Here is a 20,592-nt window from a genome sequence, read left to right on the forward strand (position 1 = left end):
GCTTGGAGCGCTTTTCATTTGCATGGAAAATGGCCAAACAAAAGCTTGAGCACGGCTTTAACAACCGGCAAGTGTGCGATTGTGTGCATTTGGCTGGGAAAGAAAGAAAACTTTCTATTTTCGGTTTCAATCTTGCATCAATGCAGGGGCACGAGTACGACAACGACTACGGGTACGGGTTCCCAACTGCCGTATTGTGTTTGTAAGTACTACGTAGTTTGGAGTGGTGCCTCCGAGGCTTTTGTCATCTTTTGCCGGCACGTTTTCCTCGTAACGCTGTTGTTTGGCTTGTTTGTGAGAACGGGTGGGGAAAAATAAAAGGGGGCGGGCCAGACGCAACAAGTTTTCACATGAAAAATGCGCGCACCGCTGCTTTGTGCTTCTGTGATATTGAGAAAATTGAGAAAATTGGCTTATCAATTGAAAGTCAGTGGCGGCAGTTTCCAGTTGCAAACTACAGGGCAATTTTTCCCCTACCACACTTTGTATCAATTTATAGCAATACGTGTAGATTGTGAGTTGGGAAATCGTCAAAGCGGCAGTCACTTTCGCTTTGCGATTAACCTTCACTTTTGTTTGTAGGCGCTCGGCGCTCGCGATTCTCGAGCAGGCGCCTACCTGAAGCACTTCTCCATTTGCTCATCCGATGCAAAGTGGATTCCGAGTGGTAACAGCACACAGAAAATCAAAAAAAAAAAAAAAAACAGAAAAAAACAAATTTAAGGCAGACATCAAAATGTGTATCATGAGCCGAAAAGTTGACTCATTTGCTGAGGGCGATTGCATAAGAGACGCCCACTCAAATGCCGCAATTCGACTGCTCTCGACTGGCATTTAAGTTTCATTTATTTATCTTTATTTATTTTGTGCTTTAATTGGGGTTACACTTCGAGTTCACTTCGAGCTAACGTTATTATTATTGACGGGCTCTCGAAAAACCCCAGTTGGCAAACACTGAAATCGTATTAAGCCGAGCAAAGTCCGTGCAGCTCATCAAAGAGCTTTCCAATGCCCGATGTCTTTGATTTATCTGCGAATCTGCGAATTGTGGGCGACCGAGCGGGCGCCTTGAACCGTTGAAAATCTTGTCAATGTTCAGTGTTAGCGCTCGGCCAGCGTCTAATTAATTATCACCTTGACAAGAATCGCAAGCCACCAAAAGAAGAAAAAAAAAACCAGACAGCATAAGGCGATTTAGCGATATTTGTCGATGGCTAATTAATCGGACAGCCCTCGGGCCTGAAAATGTTTAAATGTAGATTTGAGTGTAGTACACGGCACACTAATGCGAAATAGTCGAGTTATGTTTTTGGTAAACTGCATAGTTTGATTTTATATCACATATAAATAAATATATAAGCCACTTATGTTTTATTTACTTTATTCAACGGCTACTGCAAAAGACAAAAGACAAAGATGATCATTAAATCGAAAGACTTAAGCAACGAACTTGAGCAAACGAAAGACTTTAGCAACGAACTTGTACAAGGTTTCTAATCAGTTTGGTTTTCCTCTTGCGTTTTGCAGGCAACGGCAGTTCTCCAGCCCAGAATTCAACGCGCAGCATCAGTCCCAACAGCTCCACGACCAACAGTCAGTTCAGCTTGCAGCACAACAGCTCGGGGAGTCTCGGCGGCGGAGTGGGCGGCGGATTGGGAGGCGGAGGCAGCCTTGGCCTAGGCGGGGGAGGAGGAGGTGGCGGCAGTTGCACGCCCACATCGCTGCAGCCTCAGGTTAGTTTGGCGCGGAGCCCCATAGCCCCATAATTAAAGCCGCATCTATCTAACCAACTTTCAATTCGAACAGTCCTCGCTGACAACTTTCAAGCAGTCCCCAACTTTATTGAACGGCAACGGAACTCTATTGGATGCCAATATGCCTGGCGGTATACCCACACCCGGAACACCAAATTCCAAAGCCAAGGTAAATGAGTAAGCTGAGTAAATCAATTTGCAATAGATTTTAATTTGTGTTTCTTCGGCAGGACAACTCCCACTTTGTCAAGCTGGTGGTGGCTCTCTATCCATTCAAGGCCATCGAAGGCGGCGATTTGTCGCTGGAAAAGGTAAGGCCTACAATAAAATATATTTTCCATGTAAGCGCAAAACTAATACGGCTGATTTATTAACAGAATGCCGAATACGAAGTGATTGATGACTCACAGGAGCACTGGTGGAAGGTCAAAGATGCCCTGGGCAATGTTGGCTATATACCCAGCAACTACGTCAAGCCGAAGGCTCTTCTGGGCCTGGAGCGCTACGAGTGAGTATACCCAATTTTTCAAACAATAAATAATTCAACGATTAACTATTAAATAACACAAGAACGACACAATTTAGTATTTTGAATAATAAATGAAAAGTTTAAATTGGAAACTAATGATTCTCCTGATGTATATTTTTCCAGATGGTATGTGGGCGACATGTCACGACAGAGAGCCGAATCCCTGCTGAAGCAAGGGGACAAGGAGGGCTGCTTTGTGGTCAGGAAGTCATCGACCAAGGGTCTCTACACACTATCGCTGCATACCAAAGTGTAAGTTAAAGCGAAGCAACCACAATAAATATGGATAATAATGTATATTTTATCCATAGTCCACAGTCGCATGTGAAGCACTATCACATCAAGCAAAATGCTCGCTGCGAGTATTATTTGAGTGAGAAGCATTGCTGTGAAACAATTCCGGATCTGATCAACTACCATCGCCACAACTCTGGCGGTTTGGCTTGCCGACTCAAATCCTCGCCCTGCGATCGCCCAGTTCCACCGACGGCGGGATTGTCCCACGACAAATGGGAGATCCATCCAATGGAGCTGATGCTGATGGAGGAGCTTGGATCGGGACAGTTTGGTGTTGTGCGGCGCGGCAAGTGGCGTGGATCTATCGACACAGCGGTCAAGATGATGAAGGAGGGAACCATGTCCGAGGACGATTTCATTGAGGAGGCCAAGGTGATGACCAAGCTGCAGCATCCGAATCTTGTGCAGCTATATGGCGTCTGCTCCAAGCACCGGCCCATCTACATTGTGACCGAGTACATGAAGCACGGATCCTTGTTGAATTACTTGCGACGGCATGAGAAGACCCTGATTGGTAATATGGGTCTGCTCCTTGACATGTGCATACAGGTGAGCAAGGGCATGACCTACCTGGAGCGCCATAACTACATTCACCGGGATCTGGCTGCCCGTAACTGTCTCGTTGGCTCCGAGAATGTCGTTAAAGTGGCCGACTTTGGACTGGCCCGATACGTTCTCGACGATCAGTACACCAGCTCTGGCGGCACCAAGTTCCCCATCAAGTGGGCACCGCCCGAAGTGCTCAACTACACGCGCTTCTCCTCTAAGAGCGATGTGTGGGCATACGGTGAGTGTTTGTCGCGTACAACAAAAGCATTAACTCAATTAATTTATAAATTAATATGTTTTAATTTGCTGTTTTAGGTGTGCTGATGTGGGAGATCTTCACTTGCGGCAAGATGCCATACGGTCGCCTAAAGAATACCGAGGTTGTGGAGCGTGTGCAGCGCGGAATTATCCTAGAGAAACCAAAGTCGTGTGCCAAGGAGATTTATGATGTGAGTGCATTATCCATATAGATCCTAAACGAGTTTTCTAATTGTTAATTGTTCCTCATAGGTCATGAAGTTGTGCTGGTCACATGGACCCGAGGAACGTCCCGCGTTCCGTGTGCTCATGGATCAGCTGGCTCTTGTGGCCCAGACGCTAACCGACTAAGGAGCGGACCAGATCGCGGCAACCATCGCCTGAAATTAACACGCACTGAACACACTGAAGCATCTTAAGATATTGAAGAACGTTAAAGGCATTACATTTAAGGTTACAAAAGCGGCGAAAGAAAGATATATTTAGATTTATACATACATGTATATGAACCATAAGATTTAATTAAGCGCGAGCCAGTTTACATTACGGCACAAGCCCCATATGATTATGGTATATTTGGATTATTTGATAGAATTAGAGCTGAGCGAATGATATCATTATGTTTATGAACGCGTTAACTGTTAGTCGGTGAGATACGAAGCGCAACAACTGACAGTCACATATAGTAACTATATTAAATGAGAAAACGGAAATGCATTAAAGTATGGAAAACTGTAGTTAATAGTCAAATTTTTGATACATTTCACATACCGAAAGCGATTTAAAAAATTATTACCATACATGCATATGATATGATATTTAAATGTGCTTTTTTAAATAGCGAGCCACTGTGCTAAGTAAAATACGATTATCTCTAAAGAATGATAGAAACAAACAAACAAGAAAACTGATTATGCATTAAATATTAAATGTAAGCCTCAAGTCGAAAGCGAAATGTTTGCACAACTGATAAAGGATGAAGGAACCGAAGGATGATAAGTAAAGTTCGCCAGGAAAGATAAACAATTTTTAGACTAGATTTGTACGTGCTTAGTTTAAGTTTTGTGATTTATTGTTTAATTCTTGCAGACGATTTATTTTTATTTAATTTTGATCTTGCGATGGCTTTTCCCACGCTCAAAGTATGAATCAGATGCGGTATAATTACGAGAAATTTATACGATATGCTATTCTTTCGTTTTTTTTCAATGTCTATGCGATATAAATCGATATATCTATACACATATTTTACCGTATTTTTATGAACGTTTTACTTAATTAATTTTATCATTTGATTAAGCAACCAGAAATACAAAAGAGAAAAGAAAAACAGAAAATCAAATAAAATGTACGATAAACATTTATTTTATCTCATTATCATTTACCTTATGTTTGGTATCGAATTGCAAAATTTTGGAGACTGCAAGCACAGAACTCGGTTTCACACCAAAATGTTTGCGAGCCAAGTTCAGCCGAGAAGAATTCGAAGCAATGAGAACAGAACCAAAATAAAAGCAACTCACATAGACTTATAGCCAGACTTTATACAAGACAACACCAAACAGAAAGCAAACCAAGCAACAAAACAAGCCGAAACACCAGCACGCAAACCAAATGCGCATTTTGTAGAACTTTTGATACAGCATTTTGATACGAGATACGAACTATACACAGAAACCGCAAAGGTTTGTCTATGTTTATATGAATGTGGTAGCCAGTAAGCGTCCTTCGTACGACTATATGTAGCATTAGCCGATCCACAAAACTGGTAATGGTAATGTCTATCTATGATGATTCCTTTTGCTGAGCGAATGGCAGATTGAAGATAGTGTATCCTTCTGCTCATCCGCAAAATCCTTGCAGTAGCCACTATCCAGACTACGGTCAACATATGCAATCTACAAATTACACTACTAACTTATAATACGCGGCTTAGTTGATTTCTTGCGCCTATGCATATAGAGCTATATATAAATACATACGATAAACGATACGATATAAATGCGAAATACGTCTATTGCCATGAAACCCATGAAACCCCCAGAAAAATAAAAACAAAACCAAAAATCATCAACGTGATATTGCTAATAAAAGAACCGAAAATACTGCTGCTGGTCTCTGGTGTTTTATGCATAGTTGGGGATTGCGTGCAAATGGAAAAAGTGAAAACTTCAACTGTCTTCAAAGTGGCGGTGACATGTTGTCAACAATATTCATATCACAGCCAGCTTTGAGGAGCGTTGCGGTTTTTCTCGCCAACCGACTAATGAGAAATCCAATTTATTTATTAAATTTAAAGAATCTAAGAAAATATTAATGTTCATAACCATTTTTGGATCACTTGCTTGATTACATTGCTATTTAGCCTGAAATTATGCCACATAACTATGGTGGTCCGAAAAACCAATATATCCTAATGCTGGATTTTGAATTTTTAAAATTGGTTTATTTTATACTATGGCCTACTATTAGGATATAAATGAATAAAAGAAATATAAATTAAACAAAATAATAAAGGCGATTTCTTTCCTAAAATATAAAACTAAAAGGCTTGTGGCTTTTACTCAAATAAAAATAAACAAATTTTTATCTTCATCTTCACTCATAATAATTTTTCTCTAAAATAAAAACTTATCCCAGTTGTGCAGTTTGCGATTTTCCCATACAGTTTAATCGTGGTTTCCCTGCCAATAATTTGTCATGCTCCATTAGGCACGTGTGTGGGTGAAGGCTGTCTGTGTGCCACCGCAGTAGTGGTCCATAATTTGGTGGGTCGGCGGGGCGGATAGATTCGCCGGAGGCAAGATCGCTGTCTCGCATTACATAACCACAGTCAAGCGGCATTATTTGTTGTGAGCACATCCATAAATAGGCCTCTCGATGATCGCAAACCCAGTCGAATTACAGATAGTCAATGAGCCATTAAGATACGATTGAATCGTGGGCAGGAGACCGGGGGCAATGTCTATCTAAGGCGACCTTCCCCTAGATACGACTTTCTTAAAATGTAAATGAGTCAATTAAATGGAAATCGATCTTAGAAATGATGCTATGGGCAGGAAAATTTAATTCGATAGCACTCCCCGAAAGTTAATTTGAATATTTTCTTGAACGACTAAGTGGGACGATGAATATGTAATATTGTTTTCAACACTACATCTAAATTGAAAAAAAGTACGCATGTAACACGGATTTTAGAATAGAGTGCTTAAACGTAATTCCTAAAAGCCACTTAGAGGTTATTTGCCGATCTCATGCATTTTTAAGGATATATTAACATAATTTTATAAATAATATCTTTATGCCTATTACTTAAAGTGGGTTCGTTAAATAGTTAATTTTTGAATTTTGTGTTGATTTTTTAAAATTTAAAAAGCTTTCCATAAAATATTTGCTTATACAATCTGAATCCTTAGCCAGTTAACAGAGGAAGCTAATGTTAACTCTTACGTCGTCTGTAAACGCTAGCGCAGCAGATTACGTAGCATGGACTACGTCAAAAATTTGAAACGAAAAGCGAGCGTTAGCGACTTTGTGCGGCAGTTTCTGTTCGACAGCTCTCGAGTGCGGTTCCAGCTCTCTGCCCTCAAGCAAACGCAGCTCACGGCGGCCAATCCAATCGGTATAAATAAATCAGCAAAGTGTGTTTTGTTTTGGAAACCTCTAATAGACTTCAAACGCCAGTGGACAGACCGACACTCGAAAGCAGCTGTCACTTGAACCCAATCAACGAACGAATCAACGAAATAATAAATCAGCCACGAAACCAACTACAATAACAACGAATACAGCAATCTCTGTTTGGGTGAACAGATGTTTTGAATATCGCCCAAAAATCGCGACTAATCCTGGCAAGGACTGTGTGCATAACGCGTCATTAGCACCGCGATAAAGTGAAGTTTTTTACTGTGTAAAAGAAAGTTGCGGAAATCAAACGATACAACGGAAGCAGGACGAGATACCCCAAATCGAAAAGTAACCTGCGGTAAGGATAAACTGGAGTAGGCGTTAACCAAGTCGGGTGGAGACCGACTGGAGCAGCCAGTGGATTGCGTGCTGAACCGACCCGAGCCCAAAGTTCATTGACTGTCTGTCTGACTATTGGCATTTCCTGGTGGCATAGGGCTAGGTATCCCCAGCAATCAGCTGTTCAGTTCCGCCCCCAAAAGTCCACCTTGCTCCTCCCATTGTTTAGTCAATGACACTCGCGTACTCGTATTGATGTCACTTGTTGGCATAGATGTAACCCTTCCGCGATTCCTGATACCTTCCACCATGCCACTTGGGCCAATGGAGCCCATGACATCAGCTCTAATAACCGGTCGACCCGAGTCAGCTCATTTTTCAAAGTCACTGATTATGGCAGGCACAACACAAAAAAGCGTTGGCCAAAAACAAAAACTAACACAGTAAAGAATGGGAAAAGGTTAAGCAGAAAACTGAACTGCTAGGGGGAAATGCAATAATCGCTAAATAAATATTTATAAAATGACCCAACAGGTATTTATGTATCCAAACATGCAAATTGTGTCAGCCAGTGATCTCAGGCTCTAGAATTTGGTAGCGGATGTGAGTGTCCCATTAAATTCATCATTTTAACCAGCTATCCATGCCTTGAGAACCGAGATTCAGAGAAGGTTTGCCAATTTTTCCCGCTTCATTTCCCAGCTTTCTCTTGGTTTTCAAAGCCAAAACACGTTCGCTGCAGAGCACCGAGAATGTTGAGAAACTTAATTAGATTTGGACGATCGCAAACTAGTTCACACAGCTGACGTCAGTCGTCGGTCTTGGCTTTTTATCACAATCGAGAGTTCAGTTCAGTGCGGATGGCAAATGTTTTGCTTTTGCCTCTCATGTTTTCATTTAACAGCTCTTCCATTTTTTTTGGCCTTTTGCCGGCTGCTCACTTGTTGTCGTTTGCTGATTTTGGGAAGGAATCGTTCAAGTTGTTCGCCGTTAATTAAACTTGGACACACCGCCACCGTCTGAGGCGAACAAGTCAATTGTTAATAGAGACAGCTCACGAATTATGGCTATTTGGCTATATGTCTATATACCGCGGAGTCATGGAGTTTCGCAGCTCTGCGTGGGTCGATCTGCCGTCTGGAAACCCAATTCCGAACTGGCTTTTTCGGACAACTCAACCACTCAATGTGGGCTAAAGGAAACGACGTCCGCCGCATTTGGGCGTAAAAGCTGGAAATTGTCTAAATTTTGGGAATGAGCTCATATTTATTTCGCAATTTGGAGAGCGTAAATCTAAGTCCAAAGAACATGAAATCATTTTCACTGAGTGATTGTTGATCATGTCAGAGATATTGATACCTCTCAGTCACTACAAAACGGGGTATAACGATGGACCGCGTAAATTATTAAACACTTTTTAAATATTAAAATTATTTTACACATTAAAGAATCTATACACGCCCTTTTCCACTTATTTCTAAACCATTGTATTCTATTCTGTTTAATAAAAGCAAATTGGATAGGCACAACTAAACTACTATTTGAGGAATTATTTTAACAGGGTATTTAAGCTTTTTGGCTGAGGCTACAGCTTTTATTTATATTTTTAAAGTTGAAATCACAATTTAAAGCTGACGCGTGCTAAATTTGCTGTTTTCGTCACGGGTCTAGAGTCGGGTCAACTGAGAGAATATCAATTTAAATCAAACACAAACAAATCATCATAAACAATCCATTGAAGGTCACAAAGATAACGCTGAAATATTTACTCAGTATCTCGCATTAAGTATCTCTGTAACAAATCATGAATGCCAAGGTTTGTTGCGAAAAAAAATGCAAGCAAAATGATATAGAGAGAAAGATAGATCGAAAGTCGAGTGTGTGGGCGGCTTTATTTTGCTATATAGTTTAGCCGGTTTTTGCACTGACCCCCGTGCATAGATTATCGAGCATCACCATCTATAATTTGATTACTGAAATCTGATCGCCACATGCAAATTTATTGCATGAACCAACGCTCTATTAACTTGATTAAATGCGACCTCCTGGCCGGGCGCCCCAAACAATGTTCAATTGAAACTGCACTCAGAAAAATAGCACATACAATTTGGTGGTAATAACATAAAAATTTAAGACAGGTGTATATAATGCATATATGTTTTTATATTTTAGTTTAACTCTTTTAAAGGCTTATAGATAACCGAAACTGCAATCCCTGGTACATTCTTTAGAGCATTGTCATAAACTGCTTCATTATATGATCCCAAAATCACGACAGTTCTGTTTCTCTTCTACTTCTCTATTATTTATATTTTATTTTTAGTTTTTTTAATTGATCTCTTTTTAAAACGGTATGTCCATATACAGACAGTTTTCCTTCACTGCGAACTATGTGGGTGCCCAAGACTCTTTGTCTGACAGATGTCTGACTTTGTTGGCTCAGCTGCCGGTTCTGATTCATCGTAGATTTTCAGTTTTCTTTGCTGATCTTGGCCTCGAACAGCAATTGAACACGCGGTTCGGTGTTTGGTGTGTGGGCTTTTCAACTTCATGATGGTGATGTAAGAGTTGCCTTATAAGACCGGCTGATGACTGCCTTGCAAAAGAGAACATTGCCTTTCGTATGTGAGTTGCATGCGAGGTCAGGCGTCGAGTGTGGCAAGTAACAAGTGTGGCAGGCGGGAAAAAGTGCCTTTCTTGGCAGGAGAACGACGGCTTTATTGGCCCTGTTAACAGCCAGGCCACGCCCCCTAACATTGTTGTAATTATTTACACAGGCTGGCGAATTTTCACGGCCAAAAGAAGTGGCACGCTTCGCATTTCTTTTGGTTTAGGGTTTGAGTTTGAGTTTGAGTTCGAGTTTGGGTTTGAGTTTGTTTTTGCTTCGGTTCTAGTTTTAGTTTCGCCTTCTTTGTCCGTCATGCAATTGTCGGCCATAAGTCATTAAAAGTAATCGTTTTGTTGGCTTACATGCCCCACAAAATGGGCAGCATTAGCACTTCGCATACTCTGCCTCGATTCGGGTCGCAACCTTGTTGACCAGGCCCCAAATCTCGGCGCCCGTCGAATCAAAATACGAGTCCCTATCCAAATCCAGTCCCCATATCGATTACACTCCCCGATGGCTGGTTCCTGGCGCTGAAAGATGGATAGGTGGAGAGGTGGAAAGGTGGAGGTCCTGATACCAGCCGGTACCGTCTATTTTCTGATGTCTGCCCGCCTGTCGATGGGCAACACTTTGGACTTGGTTCCCGTGTGCCTAGTGTGCTGAGCTGTGCTGTGAAAAGAAGGTCGTCACCCAGGGCAGCCGGTTTTGGGGAATACAAATGTTGTTGAGGGGGGCTCTCATTAAAATATTTAATATCGCTAGCTCCTAACTAACCGGAAACTTTTTTATTGTACACTTCTTGTTGTTACTGCTTGCGGTAATCATATGTATAATAAACTTGTCTACCGTTGTAACTGCGTTAAAATTCATTTTGTTTTCTCTTCACAATTTATTACTACCTTTTCATGGGGAAAACTATTATCAATTCACTTTTAAGTGTTCTCTTAAAAAGATGTAAAATATGTTAAGGCAACTATTTGAATTTCGAACCCTTTATCGTGATATTATATTATAAATTTTCATTCAAAACCAAATAAAACTGAACACATAGGACTTTAACTCCTTAAGTTTTCTTTGGCTGCAATGCAACCCCTGCAACTTGCCACCGGCGCCCAAGAATTACGAGCCTACCGCAAAGTTATTGCCATTGTTTGTCTTTCGCGCGGCGCAACAAATTCGCGGCTCGCAAAGAAACAACCTGCAACAAATGCCGAGCAACAGCCACTGCAGAGGAGAAGAAACAGACACGACACGCCCCCTCCACAAACTGCAAACCCCCGCCCATGGATGGTATGGGTATAGAGAGCCACACGCCTCTGGTTATTAGCCGCCCCACGGAATTGGCCCAGAAAGTTCGAAACAACGGCCAGACGATTGATTTTTGTGTCATCGACTGGCTGTTGGAGTAGGGCGGAATTTGGATTATTAGGTTACCCAAATTTAAGGGTCGAACTATACAATTTGAGTAGTGAACCTATCACCCACTCACACGTGTTAATGTCATCGAAGGGAGTTCAGTAGAATTTCTCGTACCTTTTTTACATTGGGGCAAAGTTTTCCGAATTCGTTACATTCCAAAACCTAAGACAACAAGATGAACAAGGTGGCCCATTGACCATTGACTCAATCTAATGGATTCCCTGATTTTGTTAATTGGTTTCGTTCTCAGGTCGAGCTAAAACACAAGAACAAGGATCAGGGACCCTGCGCCCGGGTGCGTAAGATTCGTCCAATCAACATGGGCGGCAACGTGGAGCAGCGTCCTTGGACTCCAACTGTCAGGATCGGCAGGATCGCCGCCGAGACCACCAATCCGGGTCCAGCCACCGTGCAGCTTCCAACCTTGATCGGTGAGTTCAATAGCATTAAGCTGCTTAAAGGATCATTCATTGCCAGATCAGCGTATTATATAGTTAGCTTACCCTTGATATTTTGAAGTAATATTAAAACTAATATTACTAACTAATATTAAGAATATTAATATTAATATTTAAACTGCATGCAGGCAGCAAAGTTCCCGACTCGAAGAAGAAGGCCGCCCCCTCGTACTCCTTCGGGCACAAGTTGGGCGGCAAGTACGACACCTCCGGACCGGGTCCGGCCCAGTACAATGTCACGGGTATGCGGGCCAAGGGACGTGATTATCCCCGCGCCGCCACACTGCAGAGCAGGCCCAAGGAACTGACGCGCTTCTCGAATCCCGGACCAGGGGAATACGATGTGGTGCCGGCGGCCAAGGCGGTGATCGATGCCACGCCCAAGTACACCTTTGGCCAGCGGCCGGTGGCGTTGAAAACCTTCCAGATACCAGGTGAGTTTCGGGCCTTCATCCTTTTGGTGTTTGAATGGTGTTTTGGCGTATTGGAGTTTTGGACTTGATGTTGGATTTTGGAGTTGGAGTCCGAAATTGAATTTGCATTTGCCGTGTTTGTTTCGGACTGGTGCTATTTGGTTGTTGTTGCATGCGCGGACTGTGTAAATCATCAATCAATTTCAATCATGGACCATCATTGTACATAGAAGCGATCTCATTAACTAATCCGAACCCATGCCAGTTGCATCTGCCTGCAAGCAGCGCGTAAGTTGCTACCGCCCCTTTCTTCCACTTTCTACCACTTTCTCTATCGCTATCTCAGTAGCTCTATCTCAGTAGCTAGTGTAGTTGTAGCCACATTTCGTAGAATGCTCTCCTGTATCTTTGGGTATCCTTGTGAATGGATCGTAGTTACGTCACCCTGTAAAGTGCGTTTCTTGACTTTATCTATTCTATTACTTTTTTTTTATCAAAGTATTTTTATTAAAAATGTTTCAATCAAAATGCAAATGTCTGTCGCTTTTATTGGTGAGCATCTTTGGAGACTATTATAATAGATTTATTTGATTTCTTCATATTCCGTTCTCTGAACTTTCTTTGTTTTCCTAAAATAAACCAACATTTGCGTAGGAGGAATTGGCATTGTCTTTATAAGGTCATCCAATTTGTGAGAGATTGTCTACATCTTGGCTCAAAGTGATTCACGCAAATGAGTTATTTTTTATTTATGAGCCAAACGGAAACGGGAACCAGATGTCTTAATTTCCCATAGATATTTCTATTTAGAATTAAATTTATTTCCTATTTATTATTTATTATTTCCTCTATTCTTAGCCTTTCCTAGCTACACAGTGTTCTTTGTATATGTGTTACTTTAGTGGCTCAGTAATTTGTGTGCCGTGTTTTTATGTTGCCTGATTTGATTTTAATTTGAAACGTTTTTCTCTTTCAATGAATGTTTGCTGTGGCAAATCGAGACTCAGGTCCCAACCATTATCAAGTGGTGCCACTTGATGTCGTCAAGCGGCGAGCCCCACGATACTCCTTTCGCATTAAGGTTAACGTGTATTTGGTTAACAATCCAGGTAACCCAACTAACTGTCTCTCCCTCGACCACGTTGCGTTTTTGGTGTTGGCCTAGCTCCGCTCTCCAACTTTTCTAACTTCTAACCCGACTCAATCCCACCTCATCACTTAACTCCCGAAACAATCGTATCTTTCTATCTGTATATCTATATATCTATATTTCACCCACCTTTTAGTCGTAGCTCACCTAGTGTAGACCTCTAGTTTTGATTCGAGTAGACTAAAGTCGAATGTTTTATTAACACTAACAGCTCCGAATAGCTATTGCCCTGAAAGGGTCACGCAATCAAAAAAGAATGCGCCACGCTACACTTTCGGTAGACGAACTAAAATCGAACACGATCAGGGCACACCAGGTAATAAACCCCAGTTCCCCAGTAACTGTATCTGTATCTGTAACTGTAATTACATCTGTAACTGTATCTGCATCTGATTGCTACCCCAATCGAGGCACCACTTGCTCAAGCGAACCCAATTGGACAGTATCTATAGTGCTTTCCGTTTCCATTCCCTCGATTCTTGGCCAACTCAATACTGATATCCATTCCATTCGCAGCTCCCGGCGCATATTGTCCGGAGAAGGTGAAGCTCAACAAGACGCCAGAGTTCAGTTTCGGCATCAAGCACCACGAACAGCGACCAGACTACACGCCAGGTATGTAAACAGTGCTCCTCGTAGCACTTGGCCACGTTAATAGCTGCTTCATGCTTTCGCCACTATGACACTTTCATCAGCGCCTGGCACCTACAAGCCCGAGCAGGTGGTCCTTGAACACATGCCCGCCTACAGCTTCGGCTTGAAAACCAAGCACGTCCAGGTCAGCGACACTCCAGGTAAGGCTTTCCCCGCTCCGCTGAGAGTAGTAACGTGGCCTAAAGAGCACACTTTGTTGTCCCTATGACCAGCACCCGGTGCCTACAGCCCCGAAAAGTCCCGGCTACACTCCACACCCGCCTACTCAATCGCCGGAAAGGCCTCCCACGACGTGGTCGATTGCACACCTGGTGAGTGCTAGAATCGCACTTTAGTGACTGACGTAGAAGTAGTCTTAGCGTGCCTGCCCACACCAATCCCAACTTTCACACCTTACCCAATCTTTTGCAGCACCCGGAGCATACGAACCCGAGAAGTGCGTCCTGGGCAGGACGCCTGCCTTCAGCTTTGGCCACCGCGCCGAGCTCGCCAAGTCCAGTGACACGCCCGCGCCGGGCACCTACAATCCGGAGAAGGTGCGCATGGACCACACGCCCGCATTCACCCTATCCGGCCGTCCGGAAACGAGGTCCGTCAGCGAGACTCCGGCGCCCGGTTCGTATGCCCCGGAAAAGTATCGCAACGATCGTACGCCGGCCTTCACCTTCGGCGGTAAGCACGAGCAGCGACTCGAGAGCTCCACTCCGGCACCAGGCGACTACTGTCCCGAAAAAGTGCGGCACGATCACAATCCCGCTTTCTCATTCGCCGGTCGCCACGATCTGCACAAGCCCAGCGACACACCAGCACCCGGCGCCTACGACACCGACAAAGTCCGGCAAGATCACAATCCGGCCTTCTCCTTTGCCGGGCGCCACGATCTGCACAAGCCCAGTGAAACGCCCGCTCCGGGCGCCTACTCTCCGGAGAAGGTGCGACAAGATCACACTCCTGCCTTCTCCATGGCCGGGAAGTACACTCAAAAGGTGTCCAGCGACAGTCCGGCACCTGGGGACTACTGTCCCGAGAAGGTCCGCCTGGACCACACTCCCGCCTACAGCTTTGGCGTGAAGAGTGATCCAAAGGTAGAGAATAGCACTCCGGCGCCGGGTGATTATCACCCCGAAAAGGTTAGGCAGGATCACAATCCCGCGTTCTCATTCGCCGGTCGTCATGAGCTTCAGAAACCAGACCACACTCCCGCACCTGGAGCCTACTTCCCGGAGAAAGTAAGGCTGGACCACAATCCAGCTTTCTCCATGGCGGGCAAGCATGATTCCAAGATTAGCAGTGACACACCTGCTCCTGGTGACTATAGCCCCGAGAAAGTCAGGCAAGACACTAACCTAGCGTACTCCTTTGCTGGCCGTCATGATCTCCACAAACCCAGCGAAACTCCCGCACCAGGTGCTTACTCGCCGGAGAAGGTGAGGCTGGATCACAATCCAGCTTTCACGATGGCTGGCAAGTACGATCAGAAGATCTTAAATGGCACTCCCGCCCCCGGAGACTACAGTCCCGAGAAGTGTAGATTGGACCACACACCCGCCTACAGTTTTGGCGGTAAGAATGATCCCAAAGTAGAAAACCACACGCCGGCTCCAGGGGATTACCATCCGGAGAAGGTGAGGCTGGACCACAATCCTGCGTTCTCCTTTGCCGGACGCCATGACCTTCATAAGCCCAGTGATACTCCTGCTCCAGGAGCCTACTCACCCGAGAAGGTACGTCAAGATCATAACCCAGCATTTTCCATGGCTGGCAAGCCGGTTGAAAAGCTGACTAATGGTACACCAGCTCCCGGAGATTACTGCCCGGAGAATGTGCGTTTAGACCATACTCCGGCCTACACTTTCGGTGGCAAAAACGATCCGAAAGTGGAGAACAATACTCCTGCTCCCGGGGACTATCACCCCGAAAAAGTCAGGCAAGATCATAACCCAGCGTTCTCCTTTGCTGGTCGCCATGATCTCCACAAGCCAAGTTATACGCCCGCCCCTGGTGCCTACTGTCCGGAGAAGGTCCGTCAGGATCACAATCCGGCCTTCTCAATGGCGGGTAAGCACAGTCAAAAGGTCGCCAACGACACTCCAGCTCCGGGCGATTACAGTCCGGAAAAGGTGCGTCTAGATCACACACCTGCCTATACTTTTGGGGGAAAGAATGATCCCCGAGTGGAGAACAATACCCCAGCTCCAGGTGATTATCATCCCGAGAAAGTCAGGCAAGATCATAACCCAGCATTCTCCTTCGCTGGCCGTCATGATCTCCAGAAACCTAGCGACACTCCTGCTCCTGGAGCCTATTTTCCTGAAAAAGTCCGACAGGATCATAATCCTGCCTTCACAATGGCTGGCAAGCATGATCCTAAGGTTTCCAATGATACTCCTGCCCCGGGCGACTACAGTCCCGAAAAGGTGCGTCTAGATTACACACCTTCCTTCACCTTTGCTGGTAAAAATAATCCCAAAATTGAGAACGATACCCCAGCTCCAGGTGACTATCATCCCGAGAAGGTTAGACAAGATCACAATCCTGCCTTTTCCTTTGCGGGTAGGCACGATCTTCAGAAGCCCAGTGACACTCCTGCTCCAGGAGCATACTCGCCGGAGAAGCTGAGGCAAGATCACAATCCCGCATTCTCCATGGCTGGTAAACACATTGAGAGGATTCCCAATGGCACGCCAGCTCCAGGTGACTACTGTCCCGAGAAGGTTCGTTTAGATTACACTCCCTCTTTCACATTTGGGAGCAAGAATGACCCTCGGGTGGAGAACAACACACCGGCGCCAGGAGATTATCATCCTGAAAAGGTTAGGCAAGATCATGTACCCGCATTTTCCTTCGCCGGCCGTCATGACCTGCAGAAGCTCAGTGAGACTCCTGCCCCCGGAGCTTACTCCCCCGAGAAAGTTAGGCAAGATCACAATCCCGCCTTTACAATGGCCGGCAAGCATGACCCAAAGGTGACCAATGAGACCCCGGCACCAGGTGACTACAGTCCCGAGAAAGTAAGGCTAGATCACAATCCCGCCTTCTCCTTCGCCGGTCGCCACGACCTGCAGAAGCCGAGTGAAACGCCCGCACCCGGAGACTACTTCCCGGAGAAGGTCAGGCAGGACTTCAACCCGGCGTTCACCTTCGCCGGCAAACACGATCCCAGATCGCTGAGTGAATCACCCGCTCCCGGCGACTACAGCCCCGAGAAGGTGCGACTGGACCATGCACCCGCTTTCAGCTTTGGCGGCAAGCACGACCCCAAGGCGGAGCACCATCATCCCGCGCCATGCGACTACGCCCCCGAGAAAGTGCGTCTCGACCATACACCCGCCTACACCATTGCAGGTCGTCCAGCCGCCGATCCCGTGAGCCAGACGCCGGCTCCCTGCGACTACCATCCGGAGCAGTGCCAGGTGGACAGCACGCCAGCGTTCACCTTCGGCATGCGACTGGGAAGGGAGCGCTTCTCCGATACGCCAGGCAAGTAACTTCCAATGCAACTAGTTCCCTTTAAGGATTATACCTAGGCTAAATCCTCAATTAGCTTGATCCCACCTAACGAGCATCAGTACCATTGCAGCACCCTCCGCTTACGAGCCGGAAAAGCACTCACTGCACTCCACACCCGCCTACAGCTTCGGCACCAAGTCGGATATCCGCGTGACCACCGATGCCCCAGGTAATTAGTTGGCTCCATCGATGTTGCATGTTGCTGTTGTGTGTGTACTGTGTACTGTGTACTGCATGTCTCCCGCTTCTCTGTTTGTTTCACCCGTTTGTTTCCACCCATTTAGCACCTGGTCACTATCATCCCGAGCAGTGCAGGCTGGACAGCTCGCCAGCCTACAGCTTTGGCCTGAAGACCGTGCCCACTGCTTCGCTTCCAGGTAGGTGACACCCATTTTCGTTTTTTTTTGGTGCCGGATGCCGCAGACTCCGTCCGGATCCATACGATCTGTTTTTGTTGTTGTGCCTATTTGTTTTTTGTTCCATGTTTGTTCGCTCACACATTCTCTGGTTTTCTGGCCATGCTCTCATCTCTGTATATACTCGTACCCACGAATCACCAGAACCCAGAGGCGCGTACATCGAAGATCGCATTGTGCAAAGACGCGAACGCCGTCTGGCCAGTCCTGGTAAGAATCCACAAGATCACTCAATCATTAAACTTGAAATCAATCTGATCCACTTAAATCGCTTTCTGCATGTAAAATAAAATGTGCTTTTTATATACACATCCACATCTCATTGTTGCATTTATTTGTTGCCAATGTATGATTTTAAACATATACCAAAACACAGTACGCAACAACGCGGAATGCACCACCACAACTACCAGCAACAACAACGCTGGTAGCAGCACCACCACAACCACCAACCACACCAACAACAATGCTGGCAGCAGCAGCACCACCACCACAACAACCACCACCACCACAAAGACCTTCATAAACGGAGTGGAGCAGCCGGAGCTGCAGAAGAAGGAGACCACCAAGCAGGTGAATGGCACCCACAAGGAGCTTAAGTCCGCACCACCAGCACCACTGAGCAATGGCAATGTCGTTTCCAATGGCAACCACTCCAAGATGGTCAGCACTACCACCAGGATTCAGGAAGTTGCCCACGCACAGAAGGAGAGTGGCAACCTGAAGGTGGTGGCCAGCGGTAAGTCGGATGCCAGTGCCACCAAGGCGGCGGCCGTGAGCCACCAGACTGTGGTGCATGCGGATGGCGCCATCGTCAGCAGTGGCCAGTCCTCGAGGATGCAGACGGTCAAGTACGCTGTGGAGGCGAGCAGCGTGCAGGAGAAGATTATCAGGTAACAGGGGTGAAGAGTAAAACACACAGAATCGATGAAGATTTCGATGAAGATCACTCATACGCAACGTTGCCTTTGCTCACACTTTTTATTTCAAGATTATTATTATTGTTTTATATTTATGCAAAAAAAAACTACAAATTGATTGGCACAACTTATATAAAGAAACTTGCAAAAGAAACTTGTTTTGTATCTCTTAGAACACACCAGTCGTATGAGTAATATTTTACGTTACAAACAGAATTCAGTATCGTAAAGAAAACCCATTTAACATTTTAGTTTGTGTATTATGTTTTTTCAAGACCTACAATGTTATTGAACCCTTTCGAATGTTAACTGATATTAGTACTCCATTTCTTTGGTGTCCGCCGTTGCCGTTTCGTGTGTTTATTTGCAGGCACGTCATGTCCAAGACCCAAGACCAAGATCACCCAATCCAACCCGAAACTAACCCGAACCATTCAAACACCAGCCCAAGAGACAAGCCATTGAATTAACCCCTGATGACCAACCAATGCATTGACTATCACAACTAACTATTGCACACATTTTTGCGCATCATTGACAGCTCCTAATGTCTACAAAATACCCACCGTCATGGGCAGCAGCAAGGAGGGCAAGATTCGCTCGGCTCCGGCCTACACGATTACGGGTCGCGAGAAGCCTCCGCTGATTCCGGTCATGATCTTCCCCGGACCCGGTTACTACGACGGCGAGTACACGGTGGTGAAGCCAAAGCCACCAGTGTACTCCATGCGCGGAAAGTACAAGATGGGCAGCGAGGACGCCAAGCCCGGACCCGGAGCACACTGTCCGGAGAAGGTGAGTCGGGTTTTCCTCCTCTCGCCATTAAGTTCTGAAGTGTTCGTAAGATTATTGATGAGTCTTATAAGAACCTATTGTAGAAACAAAGTGGTTTTGTGGGTACAGGTAATGTGCCGTTGTTGGTAGTTTAGATACCTTTGCAAATTCGGCACAAGAGGTCCGAGATCATAATGTAAATTCTTTGGAAAACATGGAGCATTAAATTTACCATAGAACGGTCATTACCTGTGGGGCACCCAACTTAATGTCGAAATAGATTTCACCTCAACCTGATCCCACCCGCAGTACTGGGAGAAACGTTCGCCTCCCGCCATATCCTTTGGCATCCTGCACTCCCCGTACATCAAGAAACCATTGCCCGTCACAGTTCCGCAGCGCTGTGTTCGCTCTTTGCTGGAGAATCGGGCTGACAAGCCCTACGACAATATTTGAGAATGCACCTGTGTATTTTGCCATTAATGTCATAAATTCCTTAAGTCAACACAGTCATCAATGGGTTCTTTCTGCATTGCTATTGCTTCTGCCCACAGGTAAACCTCTCCCATGTGCCGGCCTACAGCTTTGGCATCAAGCACTCGCAGTATTTGGGTCGCCTGAACGAGAAGAACACCGAGTTTGACTACAGCTTTTCCGGAATCTGCTAGAGCTCTTCCACTTACCAAATCCTCACTCTGCCCAAGACGGTCTTCGATGAACAGCTTCCTTACCTTAACTACACTACCTTCGCTACTCGTATCGGACTAACCATAAGTTTTAATTGTTTCTCAAACGTATTTGTAAGCCGAAAGTGTTGTGGAATGTTACGATTGTATACACTGATATATAAAGAGATATTACTAATATGTTACTAAATGTTTTCTTTAACGAAAGGCATTAACTTTTCATGGAAAAAT

General features: G+C 45.1%; 2 protein-coding genes across 17 annotated transcripts in view; both read left to right on the top strand.

Moving 5' to 3' along the window:
* The window catches only part of LOC120448693 (tyrosine-protein kinase Btk29A), a 43,148-nt gene extending 37,687 nt beyond the window's left edge, over positions 1-5,461 (top strand). For all 5 annotated transcript variants that reach the window (XM_039630852.2, XM_039630860.2, XM_039630867.2 and 2 more), the window contains 8 exons: positions 1,528-1,733; positions 1,807-1,923; positions 1,985-2,065; positions 2,132-2,262; positions 2,407-2,535; positions 2,595-3,367; positions 3,445-3,578; positions 3,640-5,461. In XM_039630852.2, the coding sequence (XP_039486786.1) occupies positions 1,528-1,733; positions 1,807-1,923; positions 1,985-2,065; positions 2,132-2,262; positions 2,407-2,535; positions 2,595-3,367; positions 3,445-3,578; positions 3,640-3,738 (1,670 nt within the window). In that variant the 3' untranslated portion in view covers positions 3,739-5,461. The remainder of the gene's footprint in view (positions 1-1,527; positions 1,734-1,806; positions 1,924-1,984; positions 2,066-2,131; positions 2,263-2,406; positions 2,536-2,594; positions 3,368-3,444; positions 3,579-3,639) is intronic.
* Positions 5,462-6,937: 1,476 nt separating this feature from the next.
* Positions 6,938-20,188, top strand: LOC120446412 (extensin). 12 transcript variants are annotated; one of them, XM_044005893.1, is made up of 14 exons: positions 11,412-11,564; positions 11,631-11,811; positions 11,967-12,272; positions 13,259-13,360; positions 13,613-13,717; positions 13,918-14,016; positions 14,097-14,195; positions 14,268-14,366; positions 14,467-17,535; positions 17,636-17,734; positions 17,850-17,942; positions 18,126-18,191; positions 18,358-18,874; positions 19,443-19,581. In XM_044005893.1, the coding sequence occupies exons 1-14, from the start codon at positions 11,556-11,558 to the stop codon at positions 19,447-19,449; spliced, it is 4,851 nt and encodes a 1,616-aa protein (XP_043861828.1). In that variant the 5' UTR covers positions 11,412-11,555; the 3' UTR covers positions 19,450-19,581. The 12 variants fall into 12 exon arrangements, with proteins under 12 accessions (XP_039483314.1, XP_039483392.1, XP_039483384.1 ...); XM_039627380.2 differs by lacking the exons at positions 11,412-11,564; positions 13,259-13,360 and adding an exon at positions 6,938-7,372; XM_039627362.2 differs by lacking the exon at positions 13,259-13,360.
* The last annotated feature ends 404 nt before the right edge of the window (positions 20,189-20,592 follow it).

This window comes from Drosophila santomea, chromosome 2L (genome assembly GCF_016746245.2).
Source record: "Drosophila santomea strain STO CAGO 1482 chromosome 2L, Prin_Dsan_1.1, whole genome shotgun sequence".
NCBI classification, from domain to species: Eukaryota; Metazoa; Arthropoda; class Insecta; order Diptera; family Drosophilidae; genus Drosophila; species Drosophila santomea.

Coding starts and splice junctions, on each gene's coding strand:
- LOC120446412 (XM_044005893.1), top strand. Junction 13,718..13,917: donor ACACGATCAGGGCACACCAG/GTAATAAACCCC, acceptor TTCCATTCGCAG/CTCCCGGCGCATATTGTCCG. Junction 17,536..17,635: donor GCGCTTCTCCGATACGCCAG/GCAAGTAACTTC, acceptor GTACCATTGCAG/CACCCTCCGCTTACGAGCCG.